Source organism: Suricata suricatta, chromosome 5 (genome assembly GCF_006229205.1).
Source record: "Suricata suricatta isolate VVHF042 chromosome 5, meerkat_22Aug2017_6uvM2_HiC, whole genome shotgun sequence".
NCBI lineage: Eukaryota > Metazoa > Chordata > Mammalia > Carnivora > Herpestidae > Suricata > Suricata suricatta.
Window position 1 is genome coordinate 111,584,685 of NC_043704.1, and position 14,456 is coordinate 111,599,140.

Below are 14,456 nucleotides of genomic sequence, written 5' to 3' on the forward strand. Positions count from 1 at the left end.
TGTCAAAAAGCAGAGGAATCGTGGCAATTTCTCTATTAGAAAGTAGAAACAAATGAACAAAGTTTTCTTCATCAAAATAGCCCAATTATTTATTATCTCACAATAACTGGTGACTACCTGTACAGTTGCACTATGTTCTTCATACTTACACTATACAAAATTTACATTCAAGCTGGGTCTTTACTACTGAAAATAAATACCGAAGTTAAATGGCCATTAGTGTTAGAAATATGCCAGGATTCTTTTGTTCAATTATTGCCTAAACGTTTTATCTATTAAATGCAATCCTGTCTTTCAAATCCTTTACTGATAATTATTCAAAAAAAATTAAAAAAGTTCTGTGACATTGTTCATGTACATTATGAAAATAGCAGCCCTGTAATAAATAAAACACAAATAAATGAAAACTTATGTAGGCAAATGTTACTGATATTGAAAGAAAAGTGGCTCCTTAGATGAACGTATTTATAATGTGCGAGGAAGGCTCAGGGTAAATCTGTGGGTAACAGGAAACACGGGAGAGCCACCAAAGCTCTTCAAAGACCCCACTCATGCGCACCAGGTAAATGCAGACTTTGCTTGCTTTAATTAACCCCACCTATTATTCTCCTTGTGTACTGATGACATAAAACTGGACACCAACAGCGCTGCATGACATCTCAAAGAGAGGAAAAGCTCCTGTAGAATGATTGTCTAATACTGAAAAGGCCAAACACACAACCGAAGCATGGCTACTTGCTTTCGTATAAAGTGGAAAGAATACCAGTGGCACACAAGGATAGATTGCTTTCAGTTTTTTTCTTAATGAGGCAAGAAAGCTTTACGCTGAGGAGACATTCGGCTGCTGTGGAGGTTGCGTTGGCTGTGGAGGCTGTGCTGTCACTGCTTGCTGTTGAGAAGTGCTACCAGGATTGGCCTGTTGGGCTGGGAGTTGGGATAATTGATCATTGTTTGAAAGAGATTTTAACAGTGCATTTTCTCGTTCAAGTAAAGAGTTTCTTTCAACTAATTCTTTTATTTGTTCCTTTAGAACTTCCACTTCTTCTCTTACTGCATACATCAAATGGCTTTTCACCAGATCCTGTGAAAAACAAAATTAGTAATGTCAAAAAGAATATCAGGGAAAGGTGCTATTTGGTTCTGGCCTACCTGGTGCCTTATAAACATGAGGCATTTTTATATTTGTTCTCTTGCTCTTGCTTTTAATGTTTCTACTGTATCTTGACTGGCCTTAAGGGAGATGAGAGTAGAAAAAATCGTTTCCAACTAGTCAGCTAGCCCAGGAGTTCTTTTCAAAGTTTGGAGTAATTTCCAAAAACACCAGGCTCCTTAAATTGTCAATTATAAGCTTAAAATTAAAAAAAAGTTTAAAATCACATGCTTAGATGTTAGACCAAGAGAACAAAGGATATTTAATTGATATTTAACTAGGTCTAGGACTTCTTTAAGAGATAAGGTGGGGGGCGCCTGGGTGGCTCAGTCGGATGAGCATCCGACTTTGGCTTGGGTCATGATCTCGTGGTTTGTGGGTTTGAGCCCCATGCCAGGCTCTGTACTGACAGCTCAAAACCTGGAGCCTGCTTCTGATTCCGTGTTTCCCTCTCTCTGCCCCTCCCAGGCTCATGCTCTGTCTCTCTCGAAAATAAACAATCATCAAAAGAAAAAAAAAAAGAGAGATAAGGTGGCCTACAATTTCCAACTCTAAAACCTTTAGGAAAAATAATTTGAGACTAATGGTCCTTATTTACAGCTATAATTTTAATAAACTTGAATCAAAATATTTTATGTACTATGAGCAGAATATCTTTTAATGGGACAAGAAAAATTGACAGTAATAACAGAAATCAGAAACTGGTTCAACAAGGACAGGTCTCTTCATGAGGGATGAGTAAAACAACATCTACACATGGATGACAAAGGGTTCTAGCTGAAAATTTCATTTTAATATTCTTTAGTCAATAAACTGTTTTCAATGCTGAAATAGTTGAAGGCACATAATGCATTCTGATTAGGGCCCTCATTTATCAGTGGTAATGCATGAAATGTGAGATGTTCAAATGGGGGAAATATTAACTCCACTGGTATTTCTAGACTAAAAACTCTCAGTGTTTTAGCATCTTCAATTAAATGTCATTATCAAAAAAAATACTTTGGCCATCTTGGTTTAAAGAAATTAGCTGTTTTTTAGAACTGATAAAAACCAACTGCCTCCTACAACGACAACCCATGAAATGAGAGAACTATTAGCTTTTACTTACCATTGCTTGTTCTATTTTGTTGTCAATGGCTACACCACCTCCCCCAGATGCACTGGAAAAAATTAGAATATTTCATTAAATTATTCTAAAAAATGTAACTTCCTTTCCAGCTCTTATAATAATTAAAAACATTTGTTTTTAATAAAATAGCTTAAAAGTCTATTTTTATAATTTCAGTATTCAGAGCTCTCATTTTGAAATGAGGGATCTCAGTAAATAGAGGTCTTCTATAAATCCTTTGTAGTTCCAACATTTCTAATTTCCCTGTGACATACATACTCTACTTTAATTCCCTATTCAGGAGTTAACTCAATCAACTTTTAAAAGAATACATTTTGAATGAGCACTACATTCTCCACATCTTTTCAACTTCTTCATTTACCAACTGCATATTCTAATTGACTTTCATGTGGAAATTTCAGCAGTCACTTATTCCACTAAAATTCAGATGATGACTTTTCTTCTACAGATTTTAATCCTGGTTTAAAAAATTTTTAGAACTAGCTTCTAAAGGACCTTTGGGCAAATGATACTTGCAGGTCTGGTTAACACCGATCTCAACATTCTGGCAATCTACATACTTTGATTGTAGGTTACTAGCTGGTAAAAATCACCTATTAAGGTATGTGGTTTAGACCAGTTTTTCCTGGAAGTAATTTGAAGTAGTCTAGCTGGTAAATATATCCCAAGTTCACCTATCATCTTAGCATTTGTATGATAATTACACAGAAGACTCAATAATTGTCCTCTTTACTAGTAAGAACAGTAAAAATCTATATTCTTTTCTTGGTATTTTTGTAAATTTTGAAGAACAGTTATTAGATTTTCATGTAGACAAATCTGACACTTTAATCTACTTTAACAATACAAATAGAGGTCTTTAAACAATTTTGATACAAGACTTCACAAAAATACTCTTCATAAAGTATACTATCTAAGAAAATTCAGAAGCTAATATATTTGAACACTTTTATTTTAGATGACATAGACCTTCAATGTTCTATCAGATTGAGGCACAGAAATATATATCCCATCTTATGTAGTGGTGCCTTTCATATTTTAATCCAAGTAGATCTGGTTATAATCCTGGTTCTGCTATTCACTACTTGTGTGACAATCAGCAAATCAAGTATTTAATTTCCCTGGACCTCTTTCCTCATTTGTAAAATGAAGGGGTTCTTGTCAACACATCAGTGGACTTCCTACTTCTAAATCCTTGAGACTGAATCAATACACGCAAACATTAAGCTTGTTTATCTGAGTATTAACCTCATTAATTACAGCATACTCCTTCACTTCTTGCTGCTGCTATTTCTAAGATGAAAACGAGCTTTTGTAGACCTAATAACTAGAAACGATACATAGATTATTAGTAAATAATTACATATGTTAGGCTTTAAATGCTTGTAGACAGCTGTGAGAACAGTATGTCTATATGTAACTATAAACTATAGAACAATTATATAAACCACAAGGCGTCAGTGTAAAGTCCAGTTCATATACCATTTGGATATGTTCACCAAATATTGCCTACAATTTGCGAAAAGACAGTGTTAGGCATTTAGATTAGAGTCTGACAGTCCTAGATTGTACTTTCCATATTTTTTTATTTCTATGTCAAGCAAAAACTGAATTAGTTTATAGTCAATTCTTGATGTGAATACATGCAAGTCTTTTAACACATCTGTTTTAAATAGAACCCCTTCAAGGCTAACTTTAACACCAGTTTTATACATTAACAAGCCAGCAAAACAACACAAAAAATAAACCCTACCCCCTAAAAAGGGTTTATTACTTCTTTTTTTTTTTGATGATTAAAATAACATCAGTAAGTTTTCAAACCATTCCCTTAGGCTAAGGAATAATTATCATCCTATTCTTTGCTGATATAATAGACTGTAATCCTGACTCAGACCTCTTTTACAGCAATGGAGGAATAAATCTGCAAAGTATAAATAGATATGAAGATATGTGTCCCTTATAAGGTATTGATAGCCCAATTTTGTTGAGCATGGTACTGAAACAGAATTAAGTCAGTCACAGACACAACTACTATCACTACAGCAATCTCTGGCTACTTTGAAGGCTGTTTTTAAAGAATTCAATAACCCATGGCAGAGGTTCTCAAACTTTAGTCCACACCAGTCATCCAGAGAACTTCTTAAACGAGACTGCTGGGCTTGACCTCAGTTAATGATTCAGAAGGTCTGGGGTGGAGCCCAGGAACTCGAATTTCTAACAAGTTTCCAGGTGATGCTGATTCTGCTATGTGACAGAACATATTTTGAGAAACCAATGGTTTACAAAGATGAAAGTTACAAGAGAGAGAATTTAAAAAAAAACCCTAATTCTGTTTTTAAAACTTCTTAACCTGGAATACAAAACTTCTTACCCTTCATGACACTGACCCCTGCCTTCTAGGATCTCCTTTCTCACACTCCATCTGGCCTACTGTGTTATGTCGTACATAACTATTTACAGTCTGTGAAACATACGTTCTCTCAGGTTTCCATGGCTTTGCGGAACTGCTCCCTCGGCTACAAATGCTCATAGCTCCAATTCATCTGGCTATCTTTCACCTGTTCCTTAAGATTCTCCAGTGCCACTTGTGTAATGTCTTCTGATTCCCTAACATAGAACCACTGACTCCATCTCTTTTGTGGTTCACCAATCTTCACAAACTTTATACTGCATAACCAGGAAAGCAAAATAGCAAACTCCAGCTCTACCACATACTCCTGTGTGAATTCTGGGAAATTATTTAACCTTTCTAGACCTCAGGGTTTTCACCTAAAATAAGGAATATATACTCCAATTCATAAAACTCCTCTGTGAAAATTAAATGAGTTTAAATAATACTATCATTGTTAACTCCCATCAGACGGAGTTCCTTCAGAGAACTCAGAGAGGTTCCTTATCTTTCACCTCTATGAAGAAGTAAACTCAGTGCTTGGCACGTGGGAGCTCACATGCATACTGAAAGAGTAAATATGATAGCAATTAGATTTGAAACAATTACTGGTTTATATCAGAAAGCCATTAAAACATTCTGAGTTTGAGTAACTCAGTAATTCTCAAAGTATGGTCACTGGACACAACCAGTAACAGCATCATCTGGGAACTTGTTAGAAATGTGAACATTTGGGTCTACTCCAGACCTACTGAATTATATACTCTTGAGGTGGGACCCAGGAAATCTATTTTAACAACTCTTCCAGATGACTAATAGAAACTAAAGACTGAGAAACCAATTTATAATAGAGATATCAATATAGTGCTCTTAAATAATCAAATAAGAGCATATTCTATTTCAAGATCCCTAAACATGGTTTAAGACTATTATTTCAAGGAGGGTAACAAGTTGTTTTCTACCATATTCAAAGTCAACACAGTGGTCTGGGCTTCACATTCTTAAAAATAAAACTGATCATTTCAGAAGCAGAAACAGAATGAAAAGTTTTCTTTCATTTGTTTCCTTGACCTAATGTTAAAGTATTATTATGTCTTGTTTTCTTTTTTATAATTGCATTCACCACACTATAACCTGATGGCTAACCAATTTCTGAACTTAAGTTGCAAGACTTTGGAACTATTCTGGTAAACTATAAGTGCTATATAAAGGGATAATTTTTAAAAAGAAACTGTTTGCTATGGGTCACTCTTAGAATAAACACATATCATGATTAGTATTTACCAGATGAATTAAAATTTGGGGGTATGGAGGAAATGGACACAAACATAGAGCTGTGGGGAAAGGAGATGACAAGCATGGCTATATTATCTTTTATATGATGATTACTTTTTCCCCTAGAACTACAGCCTTTGCACCCCCCAAAGAACCAAATGAGCTTGACTTTAGTAGTGTTTTTAAGATTTTATATATTTTTAAGTAATCTCTACATCCAATGTGGGGCTCAAACTCAAGACCCTGAGATCAAGAGTCACAAGCACTACCAACTGAGCCAGGCACGAGTCCCTGAATTTAGTGTTGAAATAAATTACAATTACATTCACAGGAATAATAAAACTCAATGTATCAAAGGTACAGCAAGATAGCTCGGCTCAATGATGTTCATTTTTAAATTCACCCCAACTCGATCCCCACACCACAGCTTTTCTTCCCAGACCTTCTTACTCTTATCACAATACATCACTTGGCAACCTTACTGAGAAGAGGCCAGATATGAACCTCTGGCTTCACAAGTTTCCTACATTTTCATCTTTCTTAAAAGGCTAACTGCTTCATTCATGCTCTCAGCTCAGTGACTTTGTACAAATCATCTCCAGTCTTTCTTCTCTAAAAAATTAAAATCCATGAAGGCAAGGTTAGGCTAACTGGATCTCACTTTTTAAAAAACTCAATATGAGAAATCAACTTTTTTCTTTATCATTACTAATGTGGACAGAGACATCATGGCTACTTGTTTAAAATAAAAATAGAGCAAATTTCTTCTCTTACATTTTGACTACTTTGTCTTTCTTCTGTTCTCCCCTCAGCATAAATGCTAATTAACAAACCAACAAGGTAGAGAAAAAGAACACTTAAATGACTGCCCACTTTTGCAGGCACACATTAATTTTAGTGAGTCCTTACTGAAAGCTTGAGAAACAATCTCATTTTGCAATTGAAGAAACTGAGGCTAAGGATCTTACTCAAAGATACAATACTACAGACAGAACTGAAATGTAGACAATGTTAAAACACATGCTTTTTCTACCTTGAGAGTAAGACTGTGTGAAAAGAATAAGCGACTACCTATTAACAAGCTAAAAGAAATAACAGACTTTATGTATATCATAAATGCTTTAACTATGTACCAAATGTCATTTGTGAAAGCATAAGCACGGATCCAAAGACTAAACTATGTGCATAATACAACATTTATCTTATCTAGCACATTCCTAAAAGAAGTTGAGCTCTGAGAACAAGGGAGGTAACTTCTTGGAAAAGACTTAGTGATCTTTAGACAGTCAGTATAGTTTTACCTATTTACTAAGAACTAAAATGTTCTTTTCCTTTGTTGGAAAGCTGAAGATATCTTAAGCCTATATCTATCTATATGCAGAAAATTATTTTAAAAATTACCTTCTTTTGCTAAAAGACCTTCTAACTTTCTGTGTTGAGTCACAATCCCAATTAAAAATCCACTACAGGAATTCCCCTAATTATAAAATCAAATCTTTTATAAGAACTTTTTTGACTGAGTTGGCAAATCTGATATACTTATGTTCAAGCTCCCTTACCCAAACAAGGTAATGATTCTTTATAAAGTCCCCAGTAAAAGTTAGTCTTCCTTAGAGGCTAGTCCTCACGAATCAGGTACTGTTTCCAGTAAATAATCTACAACCTTCATCCCTACTCCCCTACCAATAAGCTCTAAAATATCATCATTACTACTAAAATGGATTAATTCTAACCTGGGTAACATCTGGCTTCTTTTCTAAGAAATAGGTATTTGTATTTTTTAGAAAGAAAACCATCAAACTGCTTGCTGATTGCAAAAAGCATATCTAATGAATGCACGCTATGAAAGTTAAAGAGGAAAAAATACATCACTCTTCTATAAGAGGAATTTAAAAAATATTTACAGTTTAACACTTAAGAGCAAATAACAATTCTCCTTCTGAAAAAACCAAAATAGGTAAAATTCATGTAAACTCACTGTATGGCCAAATGCAAACTTCTGTGGTTAGAAATAAACTATTAAACAAAGTTAATAGTAAGTTAAGCTAAGAACTAAAAAATTGTATGTATTCTAATTACTGACCATAAGTTCTCTATCAATATAAAAAATCTATTTAATGATTAAATTCACAAAATGCCCAACAAAGATTTTTACTAATAACACAAAGTAAGTGATTTTTGGGCACGATAAAAGCTATTATTCATGCTAAACAAGCAGGAAAAGGGACTACTCACAAAACGAAATGTTACTGTTTTTCTCACGTCTTATAATGGTGCAAAAAAGCTTTTCTCAAAGAATAATTAAAAACTCAGTTATATATTTATATAAAATATTTGTTTATAGCATCTACATAAACCAATTATGTCCTTAGCATATTTTACATTCATCTAATTAATTTAAGGTCAAACTCCTGGCCAGAAATGAATATTTAAAGAGTAAAAAACAATACATGCTGTGGACTGTACCAATTTCCAGGCTTTGGATGCCACAGTCATGCAAGATGTCACCATTGCAGGAGGGGAGCAGGGGGACAGGACACATACCAGTGGATGAACAGGTACATGAGACCTCCCTCTATGTTTTTTTTGCAATCCTTATGAATATTTATTTCAAAATAAAAGATATATGCACATGGTAAAAAATAAATTCAGAATATACAAAAAGGTATACAATTAATACAAAGTCTCTCTCCTACCCCAGACCTCCTCTGTCCAGAGTCAACCATATCATCTGTATTAATGGTCTTTGAAAAACCCATTTAGGAAAAACTTCTGTAATACATTGGAATGGAAGAGAGTGGGATGCCTCAAAATACAGTAAAATAAGAAAATCCTTCAATAATTTCACTAAAATATAAAGTGCTTCTACAAATCTGTAAGATTAGAATCCCAATTAGAAAAATGGGTAGATTTCACATGGACAGTTTAAAGGACATGAAAAAAATTCAAGATGTCATTCATAATAAAAATACAACCTAATATCCTAAACAGACTGGAAACATATTAAAATTTAATACAGTTAGTGAAGCAGTAGGAAATGGGTCTTCTCATATAGTGATGTAAGCCATATACTGGTATGGCCCTTATAGAGAGCAATTTGGTTATACCACAATTTTACACACACACTCTCTCAAACTCTTACTTATTAATTCTTTGAGTCACCAATCCTACATGTGGGAAAGTATCCTACAGATGTTTTTACATACATAGGAAATAATATATTTACAAAGCTACCCTGTGTTCTCTGATGGGAACAATGTAGCCTAGAGATCTTTAAAAAGTAAAGGTGCAGATGTTAGTATATTATCAGTTTTGGGAGGGGGATATAGATATAGATAGAGTATTTGCTTGTATATGCATAAAGAAAATGGAAGCTTGTGCATATACACAAACTAAGAAAGTGGTTATCTGGGAAGGTAGGCAGATGGGGGACAGAGACAGAAGATATTTTCATTGCACTTTGGAGAGTACTCAAAAACAAAACAAAGCAGAACAACACATTCCAAGATGTAAAATGACTCACGGAAGAGTTATTACCCCATACAATGTGAACTCAAGACATGAACAAATGTCAGACAGGAGACAGAAAAAGGAGGAGGGAAGGAGAGCCAACAACTCTACTTTCCTTATGAACTACTTCATTCCAGAAGACAGGTACCGTGTTCAAAATTCAAAATAACAATAAACAGAAGTCATATTTTTGACTTGTAAAATTTATTTTTTTGGCTTATGGTGAATTATAATCACCTAAACATATGATGTAAATAATGTTTATAACTCCTAATGTAGTTGTTTCTGTTCAAAGTGACTGTTATAAAACAAGAAAAAAGTCTGTGATAAACATTTTGATATAATAGGCTACACAACTTTATGTAATAAAAATGTTACTTTAAAAGCACATTCCAGAGAAGGTATAGATAAGATTATTGTTAACTTTACCTTCTTTTTCCAGATCTCTTTACACTTCCCCGTAAGGACATCTTGAGGGAATTATTTTAGTATTAAGCATAAAAATTCTGATTAACTTTTTCTTGCAAAGCCACTCTAAGAAAACAATTTAAAAACTAACAAAACTAAAATTCTTTCTATTAAAACACTTAAGATAGAAGATGTAAAAATTTAGTCTGGAAAACCTGGAGACTAATACAAAAGTGAAGCATGCACAGCAATTTTACCACTATAATCCAAACATTCCAAATAAACTAAGAAAGTTTAATATTCTATTATTTTAAGTTAAATAAATGTAAAATCGTAACTACTTAAGATAAATGAGCTTATGCACTAGTTATTTTTTATTAGACTAACATTAGGCTAGGTTTGACAGGATGAAAAAGTTATTTTCTTCTTTGAGTCAGACTGAAATAAGAAAGGGTGTGAGAAGGGGTAGGAGGAGGGTGGCATTGTCTCTAATGTTGGAGTGCTTACATTTAGAGCATGTTCTCTTGAAAGAGATTTCATTGGACTATTTACACAGCAGCAATAGGTTATCTGATGATACCATAATCCATTAGTGCAGAGTGGCTTAAGCCCAAATTAAAAATCTGACACTACAGTATATGACTGACAATTATCTAGACAGAGATGTACACTGACGCGTAGGAGTAAAAAAGGGGAGAGAGATTAGAAAAGATCTCAAATGTTGCCAACTGATGTCTAGCCCAGAATACCTTACAAAAATAATATGATTATACTGAAAGGGAATAAAATATATGTAGTCCAGTATATGCATTCTAGATATTCTAAAACCATTCTTTTAGTTGCTGAAATAGAAGCTGACAGTGAACCAACTTCTAAAAACATTAAAACTGGTGATTAAAATATACCTTAATTTAACAAAAGATATGTTTTCAGTACTGATCTGAAGGATGAGCTCTCCTAGAAAGATAAAATATTAAAACAGAAAAGAGAAAAAACTAAAAAATTCTTATGAATGAGGACATTAAAAACATGTAAGAGTTCAAATTACTTCAGCTGTGTTAGGAAAAGGATAAAGATTAACAAAAAACCTTCCAGGGAAGGGACTATGTTTAGTAGTCATTATGTAGTAAAGATCAATTTTCTCAGAGGTTAACAATAGCATTCCTTCCCTTTGACTATGAACAAATAACACTTTCAACGCCGAAGGAAATGGTGCAAGTGTATGAAAATGAACAAAACCAGAGAAAGAACATGACAGAAAAGAATGTCAAGGGAAATAAAAACAACAACAAAAACACTCAATATTTGTGTTTCATTTCTGAGGCCAACAAGCACTATTGAATAACTTCACCCAGCAGTGGACCTTTTTATATAGCTAAACACACCTAACATTTCTAAAAGTAATTCAGAATTCCTCAGCAAGGACATAAAAATGGGTGAAACAAACAAAAAATCAGAACCAGCTGACTATTTCTAATGCCAACATTTATATTATTCCCTCCCATTCCAAATGCCTGTTGAACTTTAAACTGGATATCCTAAACTCCTGGAGCCTCTCCACGGTTTATCCTCACACTTTGCTCATACTGTTTTACATTCTCTAAATATTTCTGTGGAAATTCTACCATTCTTTTATGCCTGTCAGCTCAAATATTTTCTTTTCTGTAAAGGTTAGTTTTCTAACCCTTCTAGAAGTAGTATAGTAAGCCATGCCCCGCACTATCCTTATGGCTCTAACCAAATACCTACCACAGACTATGTTTTAATAGCTGCCACCAGACAATCTCCCATCAGACAAAACTCTATGTGCTATGTGCAAAACCTAACAATGGGGCTGTCAGCCATCTTCTAAAGAATCCTGTAGAAGCCTGGATTCACAAATTGCATAGTTGGAATTTGAGTCCTAAATATATCATTTACTACTTTGCCTTTGGGGCCTCTTTCTTCAGCTCTAACATAAGGTAGCTGTACTAGATCACCTCCAATGCTATTTCCCACACTTAATGGCAAAATGGACTTTCCCCAAAGTAGTCCTTGGCATCTAATGGACATGGTTAATGCTTCATTTTAGCTAATCTCAAAACAAATAATTTGGGAAATAGTCCTTAATCTCATTTCTAAATTTCAGTCTGAAACTAAACTTGCCATATCTTTTTGCTGCCTCATATCTAATTCATACATCTAGGTAATCCAAATTCCTTTAGAGCCAATAGAGCGTAAATCTTGAACAAACTTTGCCTCTAACTTCCTACAGAGCCAAATCTTGGTAACATTTATCTTTCTAGATGACACTTTTACAAAAAATTATAAAGTCTCATCTATCTCTTCTGTACAATGTCCAATGCTCAATGAACACTATTTGGAAGAATATGAAGTTAGATGATGTCCATCAGTGGGAAGATCTCTAGATAGGGAATTAGCACATACATGTTGCAGCTTGGCCTCACCTTGGATTTGCTGTGTCCTGAGACAAGTTACTCTCATTTGGGCTTTCTCCATCATTTAGTTTCAAAGGTTTCAATGGAACTTAGTGTGACCTTCGAATGTGGAGTTTTTTGGTGTGTGTGTGGTGGGGGTTGGGGCTCATGAGAAGGAAAGACAGTAGGGGCGCCAGGGTGGCTCGGTTGGTTGGGCATCCAGTTTCAGCTCAGGTCATGATCTCACGGTTCAGTTCGTGGGTTCGAGCCCCGCGTCCGGCTCGGTGCTGACAGCTAGCTCAGAGCCTGAAGCCTGTTTTGGATTCTGTGTCTCCCTCTCTCTCTGACCCTCCCCTGCTTGCACTGTCTCTCTCTTGTCTCTCAAAAATAAATAAAAAACATAGAAAAAATTCTGAGAAGGAAAGATAGTAACATGGATCTTTAAGAAAAAAAAAAGCATTAACTAAGCAAGCAAGGAGGGGGAGAAAAAAATATCAGGATACTGCAAAATACTTGGTCATAGGCATTAAGCAAGGAAAAAAATGAGTTTTTACAATTGAAGCACAGAGAATCTATGAGATCAGAGGGTTGATAAAGAGATTCAGCCGTAACAAAGAAAATGGCATGAATGGCTGGAGTTTATTTTAGCATGGCACAACTAGGAGGAGGGAGATGGTTAATGTGTCATAGGACGAAGGCTAGATTTTAGAGGGCAGGGGCTAGGAGGTGAGTAGAAGAGGAACCTGAGAATAAAAGTGAGAAAAAGAGAAACTTAATTTTCACATGGGACTGTTGATTTTTGAGACCTCTGGAATATAGATTCTGGTGGAGAAATACAGAAAGAACGTTGCTGGAAATAGTATCTAGAACTGTGGAGTAATCTCTGGCTGAGAAGTCTAGATTTGAAAGTTGTTGGAATGTGGCAGGGAGCACAAAACCATGAGATGAGCTTGCTTATTAAATACTGAGAAGACAAATGAGGCCAAAACAATGGAGAACACTACGGTGAAGAGTTAATGGAAGATGTGCTTGGGAGGAAACTACCTTTCTTGGGAAAGCTATTTCTTTCATTGAATAGCCTCACATTTGCCTTTTTCATTTCCAGCATTCTATACCTTTTTTTTTTTTTTTTTTTTAACTAAACAGGTCTTCCTGGGACACCTGGGTTGCTCAGTTGGTTAAGTGTCTGACTTTCGATTTTGGCTTACATCATGATCTCACTGTTGTGAGATATAGCCCCATGTTGGGCTCTGCACTGGGTGTGAAGCCTGCTTGAAATTCTCTCTCCCTCTCCATCTGTCCCTCCTCTGCTTATAGAATACATGCAAGCATACGCATGCTTGCTCTCAAAAAAGAAGTTTTGAAAAAATTCTCAATCTCAATTTCTCAATGAGGCTTACCCAAAATGGTGAAAATGAGACAATCTCCCCAAATACCAAATGCCAAATACCCATGAAAAGCAAAAGAAATTTGTTCATCCAAAGCTAATCTTTTCACTTATGCCCAATTCTTGAAGGTACAGAGATGTTATGTATAATAGCTTTCCGGAAAAAGTATACATATTGTATGGACAACATACTGGACAAAGTAAAATTTTATCAGGCTAGCCCTGAAAATTTTCTGACCAAAACCTAGCTTTTGTTTCTAAGTTATTAACTAGTCTTTTTTTGGTACCTTATGTGTCTTCCTAATCTGTTCCCAAAGTCCAGGGATAGTAATAAATAAAAATGAAGTTTATCAATGAACTGCTTCAAAATAGTGATAAACCCAGAAGAATAAAAGTATCACAAAGTTTTTAAAGAATAAAAGTATCACGAAGTTTTAAGGTTATTCTGGTTTAGACTAAAACAGTCATCACCTCTTAATAAAATGAAGAGACTATCTTATTAGGTAAAAGCTCTGGTCTATTTTACTTTTAATAAATCAGTAAATATTTTGCAATTGGGATATTTAAGAAATTTGGATTGGCTTGGGTTTGAGCAAAAAATTAAATTGTTTACTTTCAACAAATATAAAGTATTGTGAATATATGCCCAGGAGAGTGAAAGGTGTCTAGGTCATCAACTTACTACTACTTGCTTACCTCTCTTTTGCTCTCTACTTCATTCTGGGGGCAAGATACCTCACTTCTCAGCAGACGCCTAAGCAAAATACTAAATCCTCAAAGAATAGTAAAGT

General features: G+C 34.8%; 1 protein-coding gene across 2 annotated transcripts in view; it reads right to left on the reverse strand.

Moving 5' to 3' along the window:
• Nucleotides 1-779: 779 nt before the first annotated feature.
• TSC22D2 (TSC22 domain family member 2) overlaps nucleotides 780-14,456 on the reverse strand; it is a 46,997-nt gene continuing 33,320 nt past the window's right edge. For both annotated transcript variants that reach the window (XM_029940057.1, XM_029940058.1), the window contains 2 exons: nucleotides 2,259-2,310; nucleotides 780-1,081 (listed from right to left, as the gene is read on the reverse strand). In XM_029940057.1, the coding sequence (XP_029795917.1) occupies nucleotides 821-1,081; nucleotides 2,259-2,310 (313 nt within the window). In that variant the 3' untranslated portion in view covers nucleotides 780-820. The remainder of the gene's footprint in view (nucleotides 1,082-2,258; nucleotides 2,311-14,456) is intronic.